The sequence below is a fragment of the Rhododendron vialii genome, chromosome 7a (genome assembly GCF_030253575.1).
Source record: "Rhododendron vialii isolate Sample 1 chromosome 7a, ASM3025357v1".
Lineage (NCBI taxonomy): Eukaryota > Viridiplantae > Streptophyta > Magnoliopsida > Ericales > Ericaceae > Rhododendron > Rhododendron vialii.
Window position 1 is genome coordinate 1,052,551 of NC_080563.1, and position 25,439 is coordinate 1,077,989.

The 25,439-nt window shown below is 38.8% G+C and overlaps 2 protein-coding genes, 1 non-coding gene and 1 pseudogene across 4 annotated transcripts; 2 read left to right on the forward strand and 2 right to left on the reverse strand.

Moving 5' to 3' along the window:
- Window positions 1–1,669, reverse strand: LOC131334624 (acidic endochitinase-like; annotated as a pseudogene).
- Window positions 1,670–4,588: 2,919 nt separating this feature from the next.
- LOC131334625 (U11/U12 small nuclear ribonucleoprotein 59 kDa protein-like) lies at window positions 4,589–10,887 on the forward strand. 2 transcript variants are annotated; one of them, XM_058369747.1, is made up of 8 exons: window positions 4,589–4,963; window positions 5,404–5,734; window positions 5,854–5,937; window positions 7,423–7,488; window positions 7,958–8,030; window positions 8,622–9,010; window positions 9,361–9,401; window positions 10,594–10,887. In XM_058369747.1, the coding sequence occupies exons 1-8, from the start codon at window positions 4,764–4,766 to the stop codon at window positions 10,670–10,672; spliced, it is 1,263 nt and encodes a 420-aa protein (XP_058225730.1). In that variant the 5' UTR covers window positions 4,589–4,763; the 3' UTR covers window positions 10,673–10,887. The 2 variants fall into 2 exon arrangements, with proteins under 2 accessions (XP_058225730.1, XP_058225731.1); XM_058369748.1 differs by having other exon boundaries at window positions 4,825–4,963; window positions 5,314–5,734.
- Window positions 10,888–11,725: 838 nt separating this feature from the next.
- On the reverse strand, window positions 11,726–11,875 carry LOC131334979 (small nucleolar RNA snoR145). Its single transcript, XR_009202375.1, has one exon. It is a non-coding gene; the product is annotated as a small nucleolar RNA snoR145 (small nucleolar RNA).
- A 972-nt stretch (window positions 11,876–12,847) lies between these two features.
- LOC131334626 (golgin candidate 4-like) lies at window positions 12,848–25,090 on the forward strand. Its single transcript, XM_058369749.1, has 15 exons — window positions 12,848–13,326; window positions 15,093–15,191; window positions 15,994–16,122; window positions 16,590–16,781; window positions 17,111–17,249; window positions 17,335–17,399; window positions 19,311–19,481; window positions 19,704–19,817; window positions 19,915–20,061; window positions 20,731–21,027; window positions 21,134–21,199; window positions 21,693–21,895; window positions 23,333–23,387; window positions 23,848–24,033; window positions 24,540–25,090. The coding sequence occupies exons 1-15, from the start codon at window positions 13,108–13,110 to the stop codon at window positions 24,864–24,866; spliced, it is 2,409 nt and encodes an 802-aa protein (XP_058225732.1). The 5' UTR covers window positions 12,848–13,107; the 3' UTR covers window positions 24,867–25,090.
- Window positions 25,091–25,439: the final 349 nt, after the last annotated feature.

A 25,439-nucleotide genomic window follows, 5' to 3' on the forward strand; every position in this document is an offset into this window, starting at 1 on the left:
ATTCAGAAGCAGCATACAGAGAACAGTTTAGACTACTAGAAGTTGCTCTCGTAGGAAAAGATCTGTATACAGTTTGATATCCAGTTTGATACAGTACTTGGACCACAGCATGTCAGCAACACACCTAAACATTTGGCAGAACCTTTAATAGCTGGGAGCACTTTTGAAGTGAGATGAGAGGCAGGAAAAAATCCACTTCCGGCTGCTATAGACGCCGCAGGTAAGCACAAGAAGATTTTCTTGGCTGGTATATCCTAAAAGGCCACTGCTTCCAAGCATCTTCATGATTATCAAAATGTCCAAAAGAGTACTGGCAAGTAGGGGAATTGTGGAATTGAACCCCAAGATACTAAAAAGGATTGGTCTTAAGGGCAACCCCAATCAGGGAAAGGACATTCAGGGGCTGCAGTCTGCAGCTACATAAATTTCTTCCCGGTTGCTATTTAACAGAAAAGGTACGTCAGGGAGTTCATCACAGTGTTGGTTCATACCTGTTTCTATACTGAAGTCAATTCCACCCAAAACAACATTGCCAAGTGGGCGAGAGGACAATGTTCATCCAAGGAAGTTGTTCCAAAGGTAAGTTGCAACTTGCCTAGCATCCTCAGAAGAAGTAAGGTAATAGCTCCCGGCTCCCACCTCTTATTGATAGCATCACTCTAATTCCTTTAGCTTGGCATGGCTTTGTATCAGGGCTTAGTTTTGTCATTTGTGCACTCATTGCTGTATGGATTGCAATAACCTGCAAGATTTATCATTGGCTCATTTGACTGATGAAAAATGCGTGGACACTCCTATGGAGATGAATGTTAAGTATAAACAATACAATGGTAATAAGCTTCCTGATCCGACTTATTATCGTCAGCTTGTTGGTCGCCTTATCTACCCTACTATGACTTGACCGGATATCTCTTATGCAGTACATATTGTCAGTCAATTTGTTGCTCATCCGTGTCATGTTCATCTTAATGCTGTTCATCGAATTGTTTGATATCTTCAAAGCACTGTTTCAAGAGGATTATTCTTTCCCTCTCAATCCTCTACGGAATTGCAAGCCTATGCTGATGCTGATTGGGCTGGGTGCCCTACTACTCGTCGCTCCCCCACAAGTTGGTGTGTATTTCTTGGCGATTCGCTTTTCTCATGGAAATGTAAGAAACAACACACCGTTTTTAAGTCTCCTGCTGAAGCAGAGTATAGAGCAATGTCCTCATCATGTAGTGAGATCACCTGGCTTCGGGGTCTTATGCGAGAATTAGGTGTCCCTATTCAGTCTCCGACACCACTCTTTGGAGATAATATCAGTGCTATCCGTACCGCGTCCAATATGGTATTTCATGAGCGTACGAAGCACATGGAAGTAGATTGCCATTTTATCCGTGACAAATATTTGGATGGTGAGATTACACTACCCCATGTTGCCTCTGAACACCAACTTACTGATATTTTTACCAAGGCAATGACTCGGGGGCTTGACATGAATATCTTGGTGACAAACTGATGCTCGTGAATCAGCCTCAGTTTGAGGGGGAGTGTGGAAAATAGTGTACTCTTATTGTATTTCTTGCAATAGTTTAGGGGCTCTTATGTAAATATAGAACTCATGTACCCTAGATATAAGTAGGACGTTATTTGGTGGCTGAATATTATTGAATATACATTCCACAAACTTCTTTCTCGCTGCTGTATACTGGTATTTACACTAGAAAAGCTATGTTCCACAAAATTGTAGTTCCCCGTGGCACAGATCAGTGCCAGGGTCCACTCATTTCCATTTTGACTCCAATAGATTGCAATTCTCCCGGCATCACAACCAGCAACAAATATTAGCAGTACTAAGGAGAGGAATAAATTGAGTTTTTTTGGACTGATATGGCATTCTAATCTTGCTTTTATATGTGTTGAGTTTCTTAGTTTGGCTTGTATGGTTAATCATGCAAGATGTGCATGGCTTTCATAGGAGAAGGATATCCATTCGTTGAAAACTAATTTGTGTGTGTACTATGAAAAATGGGCTGACGGTTAAATTAATTCCTTGTCCTCGTTCTTGAAAAAGTAGATTGATATTGTTTTGGCTTTGCGTGGATGACGTGCTAGGAGTGAAAATAAAGTCGACTTTGTTTCTTGGTTCATGTCCTAGACTTGCGCTGTTACCTTATGCGGCAGAAGTGATTATGGGAGCTGTGAACCCCAACTCTATTTGAATCGCTATGGCAAGTTGTTTTTGAAATGGTTGCAACACATGGTATTTTGTGGAACTATTTGGTTTCAGAAAGGCATAAGTTTGCATAAATTAACACAGAATAGTTTAATTTAGTTTCTGATAAACTTAATTCTCTACTGAAGGTAACCCTGAGGGCTTTGGTTGAAAATCACATTACAAGTTGACTTGATTCTGAGATGCATAGGCTTTGGTGGGAGGAGTATCTTGGACAAATAACGAAACATGATTTTTTGGAATCTTTAAATGGGACGTGTCCAACAGTTAGCCTTTAGTTCTAGTGGGAAACAAGGAAAGAACCTGGCAAGTTTTCTTAACTTGCATTTCTGGTGTCTCTAAATACTGTAATATTTTTTTCCAACCAGCTAGGGACCCCTGTCTCCTGCTTTTTCTTCTTTGCTAATTGCTATATAATTTCATAGTTAGGAGTAAGGCATGAGGGTATTGTATGCAAAAGAAGAAGAGAAACTCTCTTGGCTTTGAACTCATATTGTATTGCGTCAGGTGCCAGGCCTTCCCAGCCACGCGCGTAGCTCACTAGTGGAGTACAACGCAACCGCTGCATTGCTCGTGCAGACATCATTGTTAAGCTATTTTCACTTATTTCATCTACTATTAAACTTATGAACTCTATTTCACTGAGTAATGGAAGAGAACGGAACAGATTTTTTATTTTTATTTTTCTCGAAAATAGGCGTTGACCAACCTAAAGTTTCTGCAAACAGCTGAATTTAATCATTTACCAGCACATATTCACTGGGGTCTGAAAACCCTTCATAGTAGCTAGTTTGCTGCAGTTTGGACTACTTCTTGGAAAAGTGGGACACTGCAACATTTTCCTGTAATACAAATACTTGGAAAAGTGCGACACTGCAGCCGACCTTTTGTAACTTCAATTCTTATTAGATTTGAGTCAAGAAGGAAGGTTTTGATCTTGTGATCATTTGTAACTCTTACACTACAAACTAATTCATCAAGAATGTTAAATCAGATCCCGACACATCTTCCATGGTTCAGCAGAGATCAGGAATGATCTGGAACAAGATCACGATAATAAAAAACCTGATTGAAGTTATAACAAGAAGGATGAGAAAGGTAAAACATGAAGATTTCCAATTGAGATATCGAGATTTCTGCTCCGATTTCATTTTTTTGAGAACTGTACTTTTCAGCATCATCTATAAAGATCATCATATCAGCTGCTTCAAAATCAAGACTTTCAGAAAATTTCCGTTTTGAGTGCAATCGTGCTCGCAACCTAAGTCGCATAATGCGTGAGCACGTGAGCAGAAGCACGAGCTTAAAAGAGTTTTTCAAAAACATTGCAAACTAGTATTAAAAATCTGCAAGAGCGCGAGCATAGAGCGGGAATTGAGAGCGAGGGCAAAGGGTCCTATACCATCAACGGATTAAGAACAAAGAAAGCTTTAGGGTTGAAAGTTGAAACTGAAGAATGGAAGATCCGATTATCAGAGACTTTGGCTGTTTTCAATTCCTTCCGTAACTTCTTCAGCTGAACAAAATGAGTTTGATCCAGTGTGGCCAAGTCTATTTTCATAAAGACAAATTCACTCTGATTATCTCCGATAATGTACTAATCAGCATTCAATCAATACGATCTTTAACATGGTTTATCTTCTTCACAAGCTCTACGACTTCAACTGTTACGATCAAAAAATAAACCTCTAATGAGTTCACAATTTACGGATTAAACTCTCTCGCTCGCGGATGACACAGTGGGTTTGATCGAGTGTGACCAGATCTATTTTCCTAAAAAAAAAAAACACTCCGATCTTCTCCGATGACATACTTATATGGATGTGATTGATATAATATTCAACAAGGCTTATCATCTTAACAAGATCTACAACTTGAATAGTTTCGATCATGAAATAAATCAGAAATGAGTTCACAATTTACCAATTACGGTACGACGAAGCTTTCAAGGACTTCTCATTTTGAAGCTGCGAAGTCTTAACGTAACAGGTACGACGTCGTTTAGTGTAATCTCCCTTGTTTCAGATGCGAGGAACCCCCCTCTCTCTCTCGGAGTGAATTTGATTCAGTGTGGCCAGTTTTATTTTCCTAACAAAAATTTCACGCCGATTGTCTCCGATGGCGTACTAATCAGCATTAGATTTGTTTTATCTTTAACATCTTATATTGTCTTGGTGAGATATAATTCTCGAACGGCTTAGATTAAGAAATAACCCATCAATCAGTTCACAATTTTTAAATTACAAGACTTTGGAAGACTTCTCATGTTCTAATTGCGAAGTCGCAACGAAATCGGCGCGACGTCGTTTAGATAAACCTCCCGCGTTCAAGATGCGAGGATTCATGAAACTCGCTCGACGTCGTGTTGAGGTTCCTCGTCCTCGGGTACGTGGAACTCGAGTATGTAACGATTGCCAGTCGCCTTCCCCGTTTTCCCCAAGATTAACACCCCCCCCCGCTCTCTCTCTGTGTCCAAACTAAGATCAAAACCTTATGCTCTTGGTGCAATTTCCGGCTTTTTCTTGGGCTTGAAGACGAAAAAGCGATGATGCAGACTGGTAACTTTATGCCGCCGATGAATCCAATGGCTCAGACGAACCCAGGTCCGTTCACGTCAACCCTACCTCAACCATGGTTTCCGATACTACCCCCAGCTCCTCCACCTTCTTGTGCCTTTTGGGAAACCACAAATGTGAGTGATCGCCTCAAGGAGTTACGCGACACCATTGAACTTGCAAAATCCATGTGAGTAGTACCTTTGCTCGAAATTTCAATGCAAAATTGACATTGTAAAGTTGATATTAATAATTTTTTTTTGACAAATTGAACCTTCGTCAAATTACTTAGCCTTCTTTATGCTTATGAACCAAAAACCGGTTAAAAAGCTTTAAGAAAATAATTTAGGAAGCTCTATTTTGTGGGTGTTTGTTGCAACGGACTTATGGTAGAAGCAATTATTGCAACGGAGGAGCCAATAAGCATAAAAAATGGAGATTGTTAGAAATTGTTAGAAACATCAATCTTGACTTCCACCTCTGAATTGTCAACTTTTTTAAAAATCCTAATTCGCTTCTATTTCTTTGTTCCTCCCGAAGGCTTGCTAGTGCAACAGAAACCCACTAATGTTGCGGAAGTTTGTGCGGTATAGATTACTGGGTGTGATTCAAAATGTTTATTTTGAACAGGGAAAAAGAGTTAGAGGCATTCATTAGGATCAAAGATTGTGAAGGATCCATGGAGGGTGAAGAAGATGGTTTGATGTTGAGGCTTTCTAGGTTTTTGGAAGAGAATAGAATGGACTTGGTATCACAAGAGTCACTTTCGTTGCAAGCTGCGAATGCTATAATGTTGAAGTTAGGAGCTCAACTTGAGCCATTTAGAGTTGTCACGAATGAAACAACTCCATGGGAGGAAAAGTCTGCAGTGGTGCAATTAGGTAATAAAATGCTGAAGTCCAGAAGAAACAAACAATGGAGGAAGAGAAAGAGGAAGAGAATTGCAGAAACGCTTGTGAAGGTGGTTACATCTTCAATCTGGTCTCTCTCTATATGTATTTATATAAATACATATCTATTATATCTGATGCTGGAAGATGATTATGTTGTTTACTTCTATTTAATCACTATTGTGTTTAGGAACGTGAGCAATTGGACCAAGCTGATCAAGAAGCTGACGAATGGAGGGCTAGAGAAATCGCAAAGGATATTGCAAAACGAAAGGTACTAAACATGTATATTTGGTCATTGAAAGCAATGCTACTTGGTTATGCTAAATTTCCTGGAGTACTGGGAAATCAAACCTTAATAGACTGTTGAACATTGGCGAGCAAAAAAAAAAAAAAAGACTGTTGAACATTAATTGTAGGTTGTCTTTTTTGTGACACCTTTTTCAGTCCGTTCCATGTCATTTAGTTTGATGCAGTTTATCCATCTCGAGTAAGCCAAGAACATACTTAAAACATCACTTGGTGGGACACAAGTGGCTAGGAATTTATCAAAATGATGATTTTGGTAATTGGTCTGGTTTTAGTGAGAGGTTGTTCGAAATTGCACCCACAATTTAGATGGCATCAGGACCATTACTAGCATTATGTGCTTGGCTTTATTCTACTGACTGAGGAGGTCAAAAGCATCTCCCACAGAATTTGTTTGAACAACACAGAGGGTGATAGAGCATTAATGAGCTAGCAAAGGAGGGTGGTCTCTTTTCTTTGATACAGAGAGATCAAGCATAGAGTTGGCTGAAGAGGAAACCAATGTTACTAACAAAATTAACTTAGGGGTTCACACTTCGACAAAAAGGTCTGGTCAACAGCAGTGGCGACTCCAGGAATTATGCACGATGGGGTCAATCATGACTTTAAAATTCAAACGATGGTTTTACATTAATCACCCTAGTGTAAGTAAACGTGGAATCATAAGTGAATCATATAACTCTTAAGGATACGTTTTTTTTTTTTTTTGTCAATTCCCGTATTAATTCTTCAATCTTATTTTTCTCAAACTTAAAACTAAATTAATAGTTGCATCTAGGAGAGAGAGAGAGAGAGAGAGAGAGAGAGAGAGAGAGAGAGAGAGAGAGAGAGAGAGAGAGAGAGAGAGAGAGAGAGAGAGAGAGAGAGAGAGAGAAAACTCAGGAAAGCCCAGACCTTAGGAATAATTATTCGGTGAGAGAGAGAGAGATAGAGATGGCCAAATGGCCAGGGACGGAGAGAAAACTCAGGAAAGCCCAGACCTTAGGAATAATTATTCGGTGCAACTCTCATGGATTGGGTTCATACCGCTGATATGGTGTCAAATACACTAACCAACCAGAAACTTCCCCAAACTTCCAGTACCAAAGTAGCTGAAAATTTTTGGTCCATGGGGTCAGCTGACCCCACCAGTTGTATACTGGCGTCGCCCCTGGTCACCAGTTATATCCTTTACTTTCTTTTGATAATTGATGAACTCGGTGCATTTTTTATTTGCACCCTCCAATGTTCTCGAGTTATGACGATGGACAAGGGCAAGTCAAAGAATATAAATGGATTTAAGGTTTTAAGTTCTGGATAGATACATTTCTTCTTGAAAACCATCTTTGTTCTGAATAATTTGTTGGTCGTTTATTTTCAAGGTATGGCGTTTTTCAGCTTATGGTAAACTATATTTTGCATGCACATGATTTATTATTATCTTTATTTCCTGAGGGATATGTGAATGCAGGTAGAAAAGATGAAAGAAATCGCAAAACTTAAAGCAAAAGAAGAGAAGAAGAGATTAGAATCTGAGGTGAGAATTACAGTAATGCACTACTAGAGTTGATTTGTTGTAGTAGACAACTGTTAATATTCTTCTGAAGTCTGATGTTTAATATATGACCCCTTGATATACACATGAGAGTTACTGAAGCTTGACATGGTCTGGTTGCCTTCTGAAACATCTTAAATGCATCTTCCAACCGTGGCCTCATTCCACTTATTATAGTCAGCAATAGAGGAGGTGTAAGCACATACAGGTTTAATTAGAAGACCTCTGTTTGAGGTGAACTCTATAGTAAGTTCACTCGGACGGTGTAGATGGTTTAAGCTTGTTATTTGTCTCTTGGACAATTCCAAATGCTCAGTTGAGCATCCTTTAATTGACAACATGGTTATCCGTTTGTTAAAATCTTCATATGTGCAATACTGTTGCTGCTTTTATGTTTTTCATATTTTTCCACTTGGGGAAACCAAATTATAACTACGACTACAACTTTCAGCTTGAGCTTGTATTGATTGTGGAGAAGTTGCAAGAGTTGCGGTCTCTCAGGATCCAAAAATTGAAAAAACAAGGTGTGCATTTTCATCCATTTCATGACTTAGAGTACTTGTATATGCTTATCTTTTTTTCCAGATCGTGCAAACATTTGATGCTTTGCATAGCTTCACACAAACTCACTTTCTATGTTGTTTAACTATTACAACGATGTAGTTAAATGGGAGATTTCAGACACATGCTTTTCGCCTATTACAATTTGGTTGAATTGTTTCTGACACGTGCAACTTCATCCTGACGAACTTAATATTCCATTTTGGAGCTTCAGTAATATCGTTCTGCCATTTTACTCGAAAAAATGTAAAACCAAAAAGAAACTGCTGTTTTCGTTCAAGGGAGCAGGATTGCCAACCTGAGCTAGTTGTGCCTCCTTGTAGAATGTTCTCCGTCTTATTATTTATTTGCTGTTATTGTGTTTCTTAGACAACAAGGTTTCATGTTTAACAAAATTCGATACGAGTTTATACACCATTCTTTGCATCGTCATTCTCTTTGCTTAGTTAAATAAGGTGCTCATGCATTAGAACAAAGTCAATGTTCCAATCAGGTCCGGTGATTCTCTCTTCACTTTTAAAATTTAAATCACAATTGTTTCGGGAATTGTGCAGGCCATTTTCTCCCAGAGGAGGATGATAAGTTCCTTGAAAGAGTTCGAGCTGCAGTTGAGGAAGAGGAGCGCCAAGCAACAGTTGCAGCTGATACAGATGCTGCTAAGGGTGCAATTGCAACTGCTGAGGAATCTAGAAAAAGCTTTCAGGGTTGTGGGCCTGACTCAAAAGTTGTAACAGGTGATGAAGGTGGAAATGAGGATGGTCAAGACAAAACAACTGAAAGTGAAAATAGAAGAGGCTCAGGTATGGTCACTGACAAGGAATCTGGAAATCAAGGATCAGAAGGACAAAGCCATGGTGGGGTGTATGATTCTGTGGCAAGTTTACCAATTGAGTTTTATCACTATTACCATGGCAGCAATACGGATTTGGGAACACTTGTTGAGGTATTGCAACTGGTTTTTAAGTTCATAGAGGCTGGTAATTTTGATGGCTAGATGTCTATGCTTTGTAGTAGGGTTAGATGGTTATTTACATCGTAAAATGTCCTATAATTGGGTAGCCTATGCATGCAGCATATCTGTTTTACTTGAAGGGCTAAGCTTTGGTATGATAGTTCCATTCCAACTTTCCAGGTTTGGTTGCATGTATGCCATATGCTATCTGTTAACCAGATACTCCTTTACGTCTAGAATCGGAAGTTCATATGTATTTCCGATGTTCGCTTCATTTCCATTGCTTACAGAGTCCTCGAGTGCTAACCAGTTATACTGAAATAGTTTCTTCATGAATGCAGGTTAGAAGAATGTGGGATCAATATATAGGACCAGGGGGAAGGTGAATCACTAATTCTTTCTCGCCCCAAAATGCTTGCTTATCATATTGGTGTTTCTGGTATCCTTCCGATCAAATAGTGAGATTAGTTTTCTATTACTGGAGTCAGCTGAACACCGTGATTCATGAGTGGGTAGGTAGTACCCAGATCAAGGGTGGTGGTTTCTTTTAGAAAGATCCAACTGGGAAAAGAAAGGGCTATCGCGGCCATTGTACACAATATTTTTGAAGATCATATTGAGACTATCCTCTGAGAAAAGTCCTGGCCCTTTATGGTCTTGAGAAATTTGGACATATGGAAGACATGAGTCACGTGACATAAATGTGTATGCAATCCACTTGCAAAGTACAATTCTAAGAGCGAGAGGGAGCTCTGGGTCGTCTTAGTAGGTTCCGCTGGGTTACCTGTGAACATGCTGGTTGAAGTTTTAGTATGAATCACATACTAAAAGTCCAAGTAAGAAAGTGTGAACCAACCAGAGGTTCATTAATTTAGGTGAAATCGTTTTTGAGCAGATCCAGCACTTTTTTTTTTGTTTTGTTTGCTAAGCACATCACGCTCTGTTATTAAGGTTATTAGTGTTCCATTTCCAGTACAGTGTATTGCAAGAAGTTCAGGCGAATCTTGATTTTTGCCAACAGCACAAGGTACGGTCACCCAATAGGATTAACAAATCATCATGATTCTCGAGTTTTATAAAACTTTTGGCATTTTACCCTAGTTTGTCAGTAAATCTTCAGTAAGTAATGCCAGTGTCTTGTCCATTAGGCTCTCGGATCATTTAGAGCATGCCCTTCAACTCAATTACAATAAGTAGACAAAATGCCTACAATTAAGTTATGTATCTCCCAGTTTGTTCAGAAAATTGCTCCCTCCATTCTGTAATGAAAGTAACGCTTGTATGATGTCCTTAGTAACGCTTGCATTTGACATCTAAGGTATGATACTATGATTTCTAAAGTAATGCTTGTAGTTGGATTACAGTATTGACATCTTTTTCTTAAGTTCCCTTTTGTCCTTGCAATTCATACACCATAATGTTATGCATCATCTCATGATTGCTGAAGATGTGAAGTATTCTCAACCTCAGTTGTCATATTAAATGCTGCATTACTTCATCTATTTTTCACATTTCATCAGATTACAACATTGATAAACTCACCTATCTTTTTCTTTTGCCATGCTTTGGTGCAGCCGTATACCAGGACACTGGGTTCAACCTCCAAAACCAGCAGATGCAATATGGGCTTCCTACCTTGTGCAGCCTAAATGACTGTTTGGATTACTTTTTGTTGGTGACTGATATGGGCATCCTACCTTCCTGATATCATCACGACTTGTTTTCTGGTTTGGTAGCATAACATTGTCGCATCTGCTACATATTTCGCAACATGATACTGTGACCTTGGATATTGTATTGGTTTGACCGAATAACATCCTTTCTTTCTCCGACTGATGGTTGAACTCAATCTGGGTATTCTTTGTTCACTTTCCTTCTTATCATTCTTACCCTTCACATATGGTCAACTTATCAAACTGTATTCATGCTGTATGGGTTAACTGAATGAGTAAATTTAATGAGGGGGGATTTTCTTAGCATGCCACCACCTAAGCCTTGTTGACATGATCATCACTTGCCATTGTTAGGGAACATCATTGCTTTGCACCTTAAAGTGCCAATGATGGCATTATAGTCCGTTGAATAATACTCCATATGGTTGAAATCCTCTCATCTCTGTCTTGTATAGTTCATAGTCTGTCAGTTGTCTTGCTAGTTGCCAGTGATTTGCTTTCTAAATCTTCCTATTTTTCTGGGGTTCAAAGGCATTTTCATACAGTTCTGTTCCTGAAGGAGAGCATTCTTGATGGTTCCCAGTCATTTTCCAGGGCACCAAGACATGGGTTCAAGCACACCGCAAATGTTCGGATTCCAGTGCCCATTGTTTACGCAATTAAACTGTAATGATGCTCTTCCAATAAACTTGCAGAAAGACAATAAATGAAACAACCATTTCCTTGCATTTTAGCTGAAGAACTTGTCTCCACTTTTAAGACTGGATGATGCTATTCTTACCTCCTGAGGTTTGCTAGGGACACAAAAACCATGGATTTTAAGACACTAGAGATCTCAACACAGCCATGAGCCAACACAGCTGTGTTCAAAACTGGAGATCTCAACACAGCCATGAGCCAACACAGCTGTGTTCAAAACCATCTGACGCATAGGTCTTCATTATTTCGTGAGATCCACACGAGCCCGGGCAAAATTTCCTAAGATTGTTGTATGTAATATGTGCTAAATGACACTGGAAATTGAAAGGAATACATAAATATAGCCGAGGGTTCAAGATGCACCAAAATAGGAAGCAGTTTGGGCATCCTACGATTCGGCCAATCACTTTGCGAAGGAAAGCGTAGAAACAACTGTTAGAGAGGCCTCGTTATGGAGCTACCCCCTCTGCTGGGACCTTCGCCATCTACATAAGTGGATAACAAACACTACTGTACGTGTATGTACAGATATATACTCATCTACATCCTTATCAAAAATCGAGAGAGAGCATGCTCAGACGAACCATGGTAAATAGCATGTTGCTAGAGATTTTAATCATCTACGCAATCATATATTCATTCAGGTTTCTTCATAGCAATTACAGACCAAAGGAACGTAATCGAAAAGTTGAACAGGGAAGGAAAAAAAGAAGAACAAGAAAAAGAAGAAGAGCTGTGACAGGAGCAGGGAACTGGGAACGCCAACCCTAGGGGCTCTGGTTGAGGAAGGCGGCTATTTATACAAATCTAAATTTTCTGTTTCTTGGATAAATTACACTAGCAGGCTTGTATTATGCAACAATTTTTTTTGGATCCACATGTTTTAATTTTTGCCACATTCAACCTCATACTTCTCCATAAAAAGGATGTCTCCACTCTCGAGCTCTAATCTAACTTGTTTGTTATCATCGTAGGTTAGAAGGTTGAGGAAAATATTCTCATATTCTCATATCCCTTCCATGATCCACTAGTCAATGACAATACATAATTTAAGTGTTGGTGCATGAGCGAGATTGCGAATGCAATGAAAACATTTTTGAATAACAACTAATGCTTTATTTGGATTGTTTTTCGGAAAAAAATTCTCAACTCAAAAAATATTAATTACTCATATCTATCTTTAATCATTACTCATATTTATCTTCAATCATTATTCTCATTTCTCTCTCTATCTCCCTCCTAACACTACTTCTGGTTTCAATCATTACTCATATTCTTTTTTCTACTCATAATCTTACAAAAATTTTCAAAATTTTCTTAAAAACTCATCCAGTATAAAATAAGTTATTGAAATATGGGAAAGCGATAATAGTTGTTTAATGAGTACTTTTTTTTTTTTTTTGATCCGATTTAATGAGTACTTAACGCGACTCCTTCTCCGAGTAACTGAAATCGTAAATAAAACCCCCCTCCTACCCTTTTTTATTCCAAGACAAGAGATCTACCCAACCTCCACAAAAATTCAGGGAATTGTTTCGACCTTCGTCTCTCTCTCTCTCTCGTCACCTAAAAAATCGATGCTCTCACCTCCCCTTGTCTAAGTTCCCCTGAGATCTCTCATAAATTTCGAGCCAAAATCTCTATTCGACCGTACACATATATCCCTACAGATATATATATATAGAAGAGAGAGAGGGAAGATTGTCGGCGGATTGAATGATGTGGAGTTCAATCGCGAACGTGAAAGAAAACCTCCACAAAATCGCGCTCGACGTTCACGACGACGACGATGACGAAGCGCTCGAGATCTACAATTCGCCGGATCGAAACGGTCATCTCTCCACCGATCGCCGATCCTCTCACAGTTTCGCGCATTCCAGTCCGGCTTCGCATTCTCCCCTGTCCAATGGATTCGGTTCCCCCTATAATTCTGAGGTATTATTCCGTTGTCTTTAGGTTTCTATCTATGAAACGTCCTCGCCAATTTTGTTTGATGTTACTGAATTCGTTGGTTTATCTGCTATGAGTTGTGTGCTTCAGTTTTTTTTTTTTTTAGGGATAGAGCTTTGGTTTCTTGTGGAATTTTGTGAATTTGGGAATAGAACTCCCTATGCAAGTGAAAAATAGCGAGCTATGTGAAGTCTGATTAATATCCCTTCCACTTATTGCGAGCTATGAGAAGTCTGATACTAAGTCACATAATGTGTGTGGACGTGTGTGAATGGGAGCGCAAGCGAAATCATCAAATTGATAGTTTATGGACTAAGTAGAGAAAATGTGCATAATTTGTCTTTGAAAAGCATCTCAGACTACTAAAATTCACGAGGGTGAGGGTCGAGAGCGGAGGATCCTATCAAAGGATTACGTGACTAAGGTCTGATATCAAGGCAGCAATGCACATGAAACAAGGAAAACGAAGTAAAATATGCAACAGCTGAATTAGATGAGAGTTAGAGTTATGAAACAAAGAACAAGAAGAGAATTCTTGCTAATCTCACCAAACGGAGATTTAAATACAGACTAACAACTGTCTCATAACTCTAGAGTCTATACAAGACAGCCAAAAACATACTCGTGGTTACGAGTCTACTACTTCTATCCAATGGGGCACGTGGGCTGGGTAGGTCCGCCAATCGATTCGGTGTGTGGACCGGTGTGGATTGGGGGTGTGTCCCTTCGAGGAAAGCAGAAAGCTTGCCCACAAGTCGGGGAAAGCCGGTTGTGGGGCAAGGCTAGGCACTATGGATGAAATGGGCATGCCATCGGACGTCTTTGCACAACATTGCATACCAAGGCTCGCTTATGCTGGCTGATCTGGACGGAAGACATTGTAAGGCAAGGAGTTTGGCTAGGGCCGTGCGGTGACTTTCTTGGTGTGGTTATTTAAGGTTGCAACCTTGAAAATAACCATTCTGACGAATACAAAATCATCTTAAATGACGAATACAAAATCATCTTAAACGAATTTTAGATTTCGCAGGCTATGTTACATGGTTCCTTCATTTTGGCTGAAGTACTCGTGTGACCTTGTCGATGTGTCCGATACCCGTATCCATTTTGGCACTCGGATCCTCTACTTGTTATTATAATTACCGAAAAATTAATGTCAAATTAGCTAGAAAAACGAAATTTCTAGCCTCACATGGGCAGGAAATGGTAAAAACAAAATTTTCTTAATCCCTTCTTATTTAAATACATTTTTAAATATAAGTTACGATTTTTAATCTGAAAATGTTCCACAATATATTCTACAAACAAGTGTTCATGTCCCCGTAGCTATACCCAATTTGGGGACACATCCAAGTATCCTAAGATTTCAGTTTAGGAAGGTCTGACGCTTCAACTTGCACCCGCACCTGATACTCACAGCCGCACCTGATACTCACAGCGGAGTCCATGTAACATAGATCTTAGGGTAGATATTTATGACTTTGAGGCTTGAGGCTTGGGCTTCCAAGTCCTTGGTGCATGTCTAGTTCAGATTAAAGTTCTGTTGATTTATATCTATGCAACTCCAGCCTGTCCAAATGAAGCTGCTGGAGCCCTCACTGAGTTTGGATCCTGGTTTCGCTCGGCAAGTGTACTTTTTTTTGGATTCATTGGCATGCCTAGTCACTCTTGATTGCTAGTATGACTTTTCCTTCATTGCAAAGTTCGTGCGTGAATGATATCATCGTTTTCTATTTATGTGGTTGTTGCAGATTGAGCAGTACAAGGAAGAAATCAAGAGGCTTCAGGAGTCTGAGTCAGAAATCAAGGCGTTATCAGTTAATTATGCAGCTTTATTGAAGGAAAAAGAGGTAATTCTTTGTTCTGTGGCTGGTTTCCTTTGTTGCTTTGTTTGTTCTTTTGATAGCTATGCCTTGGTTGTTGAAGGTTTCCCTTTTGGACAACATGGTTTGTTAGACAAATCTGGGCCTGAAAATCTAAAGATATTTTTAGGTGTTACTTAGGTCCAGTATTCAAATGTTCTACCTATGACTTGTAAGCCATTGTAACATTTTCATCCTGACAGAAGTTTCTAGGCTATGTTTGAGATCACTCTGGTTCATATATGTCTCGTGGATATGTTTCCATGTCTTCAATGAAGTACTTTCAAATTTGGGGTAATCATGGTTTTTCTACCAAGAGTCTTAATAGTACTGTGGAGGAAAGTTCGTGCTGCACTGTGATTGCTGATGGGAGTGTTGGTTATGCAACTCTGTAGCACAACCAGCCACCTATCTGGTTTGGTCCTTTCATCTCAAAGTGAAGAGTGAACTGCTCCAAATATCAACCTAATCTCTTAGCCACTCTTTCTAGCTATAAGTGTCCTCAGAGCCTTTGACAAGTGTTAGGCCCCGTTCCAAAACTCGTTTTAAGTACTTATTTTTTAAGAAGGCAATTTTAAGCTAAAAAATAATATGTTTATGCGAATAATTTTCTCAGCAATATCGATCTTGTTTGATAGATCTCATTGAGATCTTTTGAACGGTACAAAAAAAAATTGAAAAATTATTTTTCATTTACATTATTTTTGAGTTTGAAAATGTGAAATAAGTACTTATTTTTTAAGAATGTGTCGTGGAACAGGCTCTAATTACTATCAATTTTATTTGGCAGGATTGGATTTTAAGATTGAACGAGGAAAATGGCTTGTTGAAACGGAATCTGGAATCAACAAATGCTGCTTCAAATTCACCTAGAAACGAGAGTTTCAAGACATCAACAAATAGCCCGAATGGTGTCAAGGTATCAATCTTTATTCAAATATATTTTAATTTGACTCTTTGACATGTAGAGGTCTTAGAGGTCTCTCTAAGATTTTAAGTCTCGTATTATGAATTAATCTTGTATGGAAGATATGGAAGTTTAAGCCCCAGATGATTGAGTGGCTAAATAATGTTATTTTTTACTTGATTATTGTAATTTACATTTTGCTATGTTATTTTACTTGATTATTGTTATTTACATTCTTAGGTTGCATTTCCCCAATAAAGATGCATCTTCTAGTATCCAAGTCTACCCATCAGAAAAAGAAAATGGCAGGAGTATATTTTCTCTGTTCGAATTTCCTAAACACAAAGAGAGAGAGGGAGGGAGGGAGGGAGGGAGGGAAGGAGGATTTGTTTCATATATTTTCTCTGTTCGAATTTCCTAAACACAAATGTTCAACTTTGAACTTGGGTATTGATTGATCTTATCTGGGATTTGTCCAGGGGAGTACTGATCAGTCACCCAATCGGCATCAGAAAGCCTCCGTAAAAAATCGATCTGTGGGCAGCCGAGCAATCAATGGTGTGGTCTCCAAACAGGATGAACTAAGCAATGGGATTACACAATCTATGCAACCTGATATTACTCAAACTAAGATAGAATCAAAACGCTCTGACATTCAGGGTAATGAAAAGGTAATGATGCCTTTAATCTATTCTGCTTCAGTGATTACATGTGTTGATAGTGATCTAGCTTAACTGATTTATGCTTAACATATATACACATCAGCTATCTTTTGCCATGGATTGGGTACTGATATTTTTTTCCCAAATTGAATTTGTGTATACCTTGCTAAAGTTTCTGGTTTAAGCATTCTTTAAGTAGCTCTCATTTTATTCTGGTCATGATGTAAATTTCTTAATTTTTTCCTTCTTGCCTCTTTTGGAGTCAATCATAAGGTTTTGTTCTGGTTTCATTGTCCATAATGATTGAAGTTGACAACAGATATATGAATGCCTTCTAGGATCTTGCAGATTTGTTAGAAGAGAAAAACAGGTCTCCGGCAGCAATGCAAGCAGCTCACGAGTCGCAAATAAAAAGCTTAGGGTTGGAACTTGAGAAAGAACATGCCAAGTTAGCAAATATACAGCTACAGTTACGAGGTATTTCCATACTCCTTTTAGGCGAACCACAATATTTCGTTAGGTCTTCTTAAATTTCTTGACTGATTCTCATTTTCATTCCTAGAGGAACAGAAGTTGAATGGATCCTTTCAGGAGGAGCTGAATTTAATGAAAGTAGAAAAGAGCAAAGTGAGTTCTGAATCCTGTTCCTTTCTATTAGAACAGATGTGTATTTCGCTCCTTTGAAGTTATAAAGTTGTGATCATAAATTACTTTTGCTCTTTTATGCTGTTATTGAAAAGAATTCCTTGAATGTTTCTTTATTGCTTATTTTGGTGACATAAATAACCTTGTAATGCAAGTTTTGGTTTTTGGTTTTTGTCTAAGTAACATCTCATGTAACAACCCGAAATTCTGAAATACCGCAAAATATACACGATTTTGTTTGGTAGGTAGTTTAGTTTAGTTTTGGTAGTGGGTGGAGAGATAAATAGGGTAATGATTGGAGAGAGGGGTAATGATTGGAGAGAGATGGAGAGAGAAATGAAATTAATAATTGGAGATATAGGGTAATGATTGGAAACAAAACTAAAACTAAAACTAAACTAGCAACTGAACACAGTGATCCATATTATTTAACCAATTACCCAACTTACTTGGTGCCAAACAACTATTAACCTTAAAAAGCATAACCTTTTAATTAACTTTAATCCCCCATTTTTTACCATCACCCCTTCCATCCCTCCTTCCAGCCCTGTTTTTCCCACTACCTCTTCACTAACACATTACCTCCCATGAACTTCCATTACTTTCCGTCCCTCCCTTGCAACTGAAAATACTTACCTGCAATCTACATACATACATAAGACTTTAAGAGAATATCTGCCTCTCCCCAATCCGTGTCACTCTTACATATACCCACCAAGCCAAAATTGCGCCCCTCCCCCCTTTTTTTTTGCCTTCCAAAGTTCCAAGTATATCCTCCCCATTTATATACCCTACTATATCACACCTCTTCCTCTCTTACTTGTCTTTTTTTCTTTTTTTTTTTTTCCTTTTTAAATTCACCGTTTCTTGGTTATTTTAACGGGTGTGCTCTCTCATCCTTAACACCCATGCACACTCCCATGAGTGAATAGCACACGCATAAGCCTCCACATTTTGAGGCAAACTTTTAGGGTGTTACATTGTAGTATTAAAATCTCCGAGGGTAAGCAAAAGATTTTCATTGTCTCATTTGTAAAGTTCTCCGGCCTATATATGTTCATGCTCTTTGTTGGCTGGAACATTTTGCGGAAGAGGTGAAGATCCTTCAAATGGATCTGACATTGCTTATAAGCTATATGACTTGGATTCTTCAAAATAAATCAAGTACCAATGTCAAACACTTGGCACCTGGCCGAAGTTCTGGATATGTGTCCCATACTTCTCGTGGAGCCCTTATGGTGAAATAGTACTTGACACGACCATTTTCTTTGGATATCAATCGCTATAAAAAGGTTAAATGAACATAAAGCACAAGGATTAAATTCTACAACATAGTCCTTTTAGTGGGTTTGCGTATCCTTAAGTTAGAGGTTTGATGGTTTGACCCACCCCCAACCACCACCCGTACTAGAGTCTGTAACATAGCTTATGACTTTGTGTAAAACTGACCATAACATTTTGGTATTTTTTATTTGCTTGACAAAGAAGTGCAACTTAATGAGTTGGAGTTTAACTGATACGGTGATTAAACTGGTGGGTGTTTAACTTAAGTCTGCAGTCTGCTAGCATCCCTAACATGGTGCTGGGAATTTTTGTCGTGACTTTGTTAACCATGAACAGGAAGTAACATAAATCGTTCTCTGCATTAACATTATTTGTTTGTACATGTTTTCATGTGATTCATCCAATACATCTTTTTATCATAGCCGAGGATTATGTAGAGTTGCTCTAAGGAATGTATTGATGGTTTGAGCTTCCATTTTCTTTTTGTGCTTCTATGTTGTTTTTGTTGGAGTATCTTTATTTATGCAAATTTTCATGGGTTCTTGCAACCTTACATTTACTCTTCTCTCTATCTCTCCTCTCTCCCATTGGCATTGTTTTTTCTTGCAGACCAACAGGGAGATGAATGAAATTCGTGATGAATTGAATCAGAAAATAGCAGAAGTAAGACGACTACAGATGGAATTTAATAAAAGGGAGACTGCAGAAGCAGATGATGATATTGCTGAAGGTTTGAAAAGAGTAATTGCATCCCTAGAGAAGGAAAACTACGATCTTAAGGTTAGTATTTAACTTCATTCATAGCTTTCCCAGCTACGGGTGCATGTGTTATGTTATCCGGTAAAGGTTTCAGGTTTCAAACTAAAAATGGATTTCAGAGGGTAAAATTAGCATTCATAGCAACCTTGTTCCTTGAGCCTGTTTTTATGTTACGAGCCAAAATTAACATGGTTGGAAATCTTTCTCCTTGAGCCTGTTTTAATGTTATCTCATTTGTGGTAGATGGAGAAGGTTGAGCTTCAAGCGGCATTGAAAACAGCCAGCAACTCCTCAGTACATAAGTCTTCTCATGATGCTCAAGAAAATCCAAATAAGGAGTCAAATCATTTGAATGAGGTAGTTCTGGTATTGTTTAGTAACATTGTACCTTACACCTGGCGGGTGATAGAGTTCTGAAGCTTCCTCACTCTCCCAACCACTGTTTTTCATGCAGAATGTCCAGTCGTTGGGAAGTTTTCCTGGAAAAGAAGAGATGGAACAAACGATGCGGAAACTAGAGAAAGATTTGAACGAGGCGCGACAAAAGAGGGACAAGGCATTACATGAACTGAACCGTCTTAAGAAGCATTTATTAGATAAGGTTGCATATCTTCTTGTTTACAATGTTCTGCTGAGCATGAACTTCTTTCAGACTTCGGTATAGGTTTTACAACTTTGAAAGTGTTGACTGTGACCCCTGCATATGTGGAAAGATAAAGATATATGTTTTTTAGTCAGACTTGAGACAGGAATTTTTAATAACAGTTCTAGAAAAGATTGTAAGCAGGCCAAGTACTTCTTAATATAGTTCAAGAGTTTTATGAAGTGTCTGGAGGCCTATATATGGTTATAGGGGTTGGTTCAAGGGACACAACATTTGACACACAATGTAATCAGAGCCCCACTGAAAGGCTCCGATTATTAGCACGGGGCTCCGATTACATTTTGCATCAAAAGTTTTGTCCCTTGAACCGGCCCCATATATATTTATGAAAATTCCACATTATGTTCTTTGATTTAATGCCGTTTACAGAGTCATCATGATTTGAACCTGTATGCTGTGCCTTTTCCGGGCTTTATGAATGTTTCAGCTAGTTTCTCCCTTAGACAAAACAATGGTATCTGTTTTCTTGTTCCTAGAATCAGTATAACGTTTTTATGTCAAGTCGTAGATTCTAGCAGTGGATCATTTCATCTCTAGTAAGCTTAAATTTTTCAATCTTCTGCAAACAGAAATGTAAACGGTTTCTCTTGCTGCAATATTGTATAGGAATCTGAGGAATCAGAAAAGATGGATGAAGACAATAAAATCATTGAGGAACTACGAGAAAAGAATGAGTATCAGAAACAACAAATGCTTCATTTGCAGAAAGCTCTGAAGCAGGCAATTGCAAGTCAAGACGAAGTTAAGATGGCAAACAACAATGAGCTTCAAAAGTACAGAGAAATCATTGATGACCAAAATAGAAAGATGACAAGCTGTATCAGTACGATAGATGCCAAAAATGTCGAACTTCTAAATCTTCAAACTGCGTTAGGCCAGTACTATGCTGAAATTGAAGCTAAGGTAAACATTGTGTCTTGTCTTTTTGCTTTACGAAGCATTCTGGGTAGAATATACCCATCCAGTTTTAATTACGTTCATTATGGTAATTTCACTTTTATCGAATCAGGAACATTTGGAAGGAGATCTGGCAAATGCAAGAGAAGAATCAGCTAAACTTGCTGAGCTTTTGAAGGTGTTGTACTTCACTTATGTTTTAGAATTCTATCAAATGCCTTGTTCTTGCCCTTTTGACACAGAGATCCATCATGTCAGTATTTTTTTAGTGGTATAGAGTAGAACTTATCAAGTAGCTTTACGTGTATATGCCATGTCAACGGTAGCAATTTCTAGCCCATTCGCCTAAACAGATTTTGCACATCCGAATGGCATTCCAGTTTACTATCTATAGGTTTCTAGTAGTTAATATGTTTGGTAGTAAAGTTTCTGTTTGAATTTGGTACAATGTCTTGAATCTTAATCCCTCTGTTCCATGTGGTTGTTCCATTACTCGTAGTCGGGCTTGGAATTTATTCACAAAGATACATTATTTTTTTGATCTGATGGGGTCATGAATACTGAAAATAGACCAATATTACGTGACTGACTTTATATACATATTGGAATATCATATAAGTGCAAATCTGATTTCCCTAGTTTCTTGGGTGTGAATTTGTCTTTGCTTTCAGGGTGCACATCAACAGGAAGAGATGTCACGCAAGGAGAAGGAAGATATATTGGAAAAGCTTTCACAAGCTGAAAGGATGCTGGCAGAAGGAAGAAATAGAGTAAATAAACTTGAAGATGACAATGCGAAACTGCGTCGTGCTCTTGAGCAGAGCATGTCAAGAATTAATAGGATGTCAATGGACTCTGATTATTTTGTTGACCGGTTAGTCTCTGAATGTTCTCTTTTGTTTAGTGTTGTCTGTCATAGTCCACTTTTTATTGGTTTTGAAGATAACGATATCTTCTAATTTTCAATGTCATAGTCCCTCCGCAACTATTAGGCACGTTCATTCTCTCGCCGTGCATTTCTTTTGCATGACATCTGCCTGGCTCCCCTTTTGACTTTCTTGAGTGGCCTGTTGCTAATATCCTATCTTTATACACATGGTTGCCAAAGTTACCCTAGTTCTACTGCAGCAACCTAGAACAAAACCCATCAGGGTAAGTGTGGCATGGGGTACAACAGGAGGGCTTCAGGATTTTAGACAACTTGGAGCTCTTATTCTGTAGGAGAGGGAGGGAGGGAGGGGCATGTCTGATCATGTAGCAGTCCATGCTTAAAAAACATTTGGATTGTTCAACCAATGGATTGAGGCACCTTTTCTTGTCCATGCATGCTAGTTAAATATGACATTCAGCCGCGTATTGCATAAAGCATTCTCTATCACCTTTGGCAACAAAGAAATTTGCCGTTTTCTCTCTCTATCTAGGATCACCTCTGCTCTCACGTCCCCACAGTGGTGGTCCTTTGCCGTCTCAGGCTCTACCATCTTTCCAGAAGACTCCATTAGATCACTCAAGGCCAACTATCAACACTTGCTAAAAGTTGTATTAATGATCGGAATATATTCGATAGATAATGAAAATATTATATTCGATAGATAATGAAAATATGGTTCATGCATTGCTTTTTTGGATTGTGTTGCCATTCAACCTTTGATTTGATGTTACATGATGATTGATGAGATTATTTGAAACGTTGCGTCTCACAGTCCGTGGCTGGAGTCAATAAGATGTTTTAAAAATCTCTACAAATGATGCCCAGAAAGCCATAAAAGTAATATTATAAAAATCCTCTCATACTGGGGCGATTATACTTGAAGGATGTTCTTTCTAGTGTCTGTTTGAAGGCACTGGGTCCCGTTGGTCTTCTAATAACAGATCAGGCATGCAACTTAACTTTCTACAGCCACTCTACTGCTAGCTGACATCACCACCTTTGCCAAATTTTCCATGATTTCGTTGGCTGCAGTTGTAACCTACAGCATGTAGCTTCTTTTGCCATCTTAGATGACTTGCTTCTTGCTGTCACTCCAAGTTCATCTTTCATAGCATTGTTCTTTGGCAAAGTACTGTGGACAAGAGGTCCCCCTAGTTAACATCCCAGCTGACCAAGTCGCATTCCCCCAATTTAGCTATAAAAAAAAGTTGCATTCCCCCAGTAAAGAGGCTGAATTTTGAGTCTCCAAAGTTGCCTGTCAGAAAAGGGGTACAAAGCTTAGTTGAATGTGGCTTTTAGATATTTAGTTGATATACATTGAATTTGTCATGTTATGGAATCTGCAAGTCTGTATTGACAGATTGACTGGCATTTTGGCAGGCGAATAGTGATCAAGTTATTGGTAACCTACTTCCAGAGAAACCACAGCAAAGAGGTACTCCATATGATTTTTTGAGAAGGTTTCTTCAATTCCTCAACATACACAAGAACACTAGAGTACCAGAGCCAGAGGTTTTCCTTGTGGCACACGTACGTAAACACTTGTGCATAAGCTTGTCAGTGTATTAGTGGGCTCAAACACACAGGTTTTTGGCTAAGGATTATTTTTCCCCAAAAAATCAGTGGATGTGAATAAGCCATGAAAGGGTCATTACTTGTTCAATTTCCATGATGCTCCTGAGATAACACCTCCCTGACCTAATTAGAGGTGAATTAGTCCATTCTCATTCTAGTTCTTCCATATTCTATACACTAATTTTATGGGCATTGAAGATGCATAGAAGATCACTGTTTCCATCACCACTGCTTCCCCCATTATAGTTGGAGTAGCTACTCTTTTCAAACTTTTTCTGTGTATCCTGCTTATCCACTGATTAACATACTGGTGATGCCAGGTTCTGGATCTTATGGTTCGCATGTTGGGATTTTCCGATGAGGATAAGCAAAGGATAGGTGTTGCTCAGCAAGGTACCGGTAAAGGTGTTGTTCGTGGCGTTCTGGGTCTACCAGGCCGGCTCGTTGGTGGCATATTGGGTAGTGGTTCGGCTGAAGCTAATGCAAATATGGCATCTGAAAACCAGGTTCCAATCTCGTCTGATAATTATTCGTTGGTTCTGCTATCAGTTTGTTTTGGTTCTGTTCTCAACAGTCACCTTGTTGTCAGCTTAGAGTTTCTTTGAGTGATAAAATCACCCATGAAAAGCCACAACTTCTCCTAATTTTTTTTTATAAAAAGTTCTTATTCTAGCCTGCCACAATATTACTGCATTTTTTGGATTATGCAGTGGGTATCAACAGTTTTAGTATGTATTCAACGTGCAGAGGGAAATCCCGTACCTTCTCTTTTATCAGCAGGCCCCTCTTCAGAAATCTGTGATCGAAACACAACTAGTTGTTTGCACGCATTAACCACGAACTTAGGTCCTAGAGTGACATTTTTCTAAGTTGCCAACTACACGCCTTTGCTTACAATATTCTGATGAGCAATGTCAATTGGGATTGTTATATTGCTGCCCTTATTTATTGCCACTACTTATTCTATGGAAGAATAATCCAGTATGAATTATTGTTTCTTCTTTTATCTCAGTCCTTCGCAGATCTTTGGGTTGATTTCCTCCTCAAAGAAACAGAAGAAAGAGAGAAGAGGGAATCTGCAGGAGCCACCAATGCTTCCGATGGAAATCAGCACAATAGAAGTCCAAGTGATACACTGGCCGCTTCACCGGTGCTTGATCCGAGAACAAGTGCTGCTTCTGCTTTCTCAAGGTCAAGCCCATCCCTGAACCACAACAGCCCCATTTTGTCAGGTAGAAACATATTGCAGTCTGAACAATCAGAATCGGAGTTTTCAACAGTTCCTCTTAATTCCTCAGAGCGCACGTCTCAGGTCTCAAGACTGCTTCCAAGATACTGACACCGCGTTAGATTTTGTAATTAATTTGAAGTTATCACCTTTTTTTTTGGTTGTTGTTGTCATAGTTGGTGCAAGAGGCGGGGGTCATTTCTTTATTCATTTTACTACTAGGGGTGGGTTGCTTGTTATTGTTGTTACAATAGGAGGTCATTTATACAAATGGTATAATTTTGCAGATTCATAACTGCCACCTGTGGAGGGAAAATAAGAGTTGTTTTTGTACATATCCAAGATTCCTAGAAAGTTGTGAGATAGAAAGAAGCAACATGGCAAAAGCAATCAGAAGCAGATCTACGTCAAGCACTTTCTTTCTTGTCCAAAGCCAAAAAAGAAAAAACAGAAAGCACAAATTCCTTATACAATCACCATAAATCTGCTTGCTCTCTGCTTCAACCGGTTAAACAATATTACAGCATACTGCTCATTGATCTCAATCATTTCTTTCTTTCTTTGCAAATGAATCAACTTGGTCCTCGTACTTTTGAAAAGAATCGTTGTGTTCATGAATTTAGGCTTTATGAATTCTGTTCATGACTGCGTTCAAAGAGAGAAGAATCCGACTCCATAGATTAA

What these genes read in the sequence shown, in the direction of transcription:
- LOC131334626 (XM_058369749.1), top strand. Translation starts at nt 13,108, where the DNA reads ATGATGTGGAGTTCAATCGCGAACGTGAAAGAAAACCTCCACAAAATC. An exon ending in TGAAAGTAGAAAAGAGCAAA is followed by an intron (nt 17,400 to 19,310) that starts GTGAGTTCTGAA and finishes TTTTTCTTGCAG; the next exon opens with ACCAACAGGGAGATGAATGA. An exon ending in AGGAAAACTACGATCTTAAG is followed by an intron (nt 19,482 to 19,703) that starts GTTAGTATTTAA and finishes CATTTGTGGTAG; the next exon opens with ATGGAGAAGGTTGAGCTTCA.
- LOC131334625 (XM_058369747.1), top strand. Translation starts at nt 4,764, where the DNA reads ATGATGCAGACTGGTAACTTTATGCCGCCGATGAATCCAATGGCTCAG. An exon ending in ATTTGGGAACACTTGTTGAG is followed by an intron (nt 9,011 to 9,360) that starts GTATTGCAACTG and finishes TCATGAATGCAG; the next exon opens with GTTAGAAGAATGTGGGATCA. An exon ending in TATATAGGACCAGGGGGAAG is followed by an intron (nt 9,402 to 10,593) that starts GTGAATCACTAA and finishes GCTTTGGTGCAG; the next exon opens with CCGTATACCAGGACACTGGG.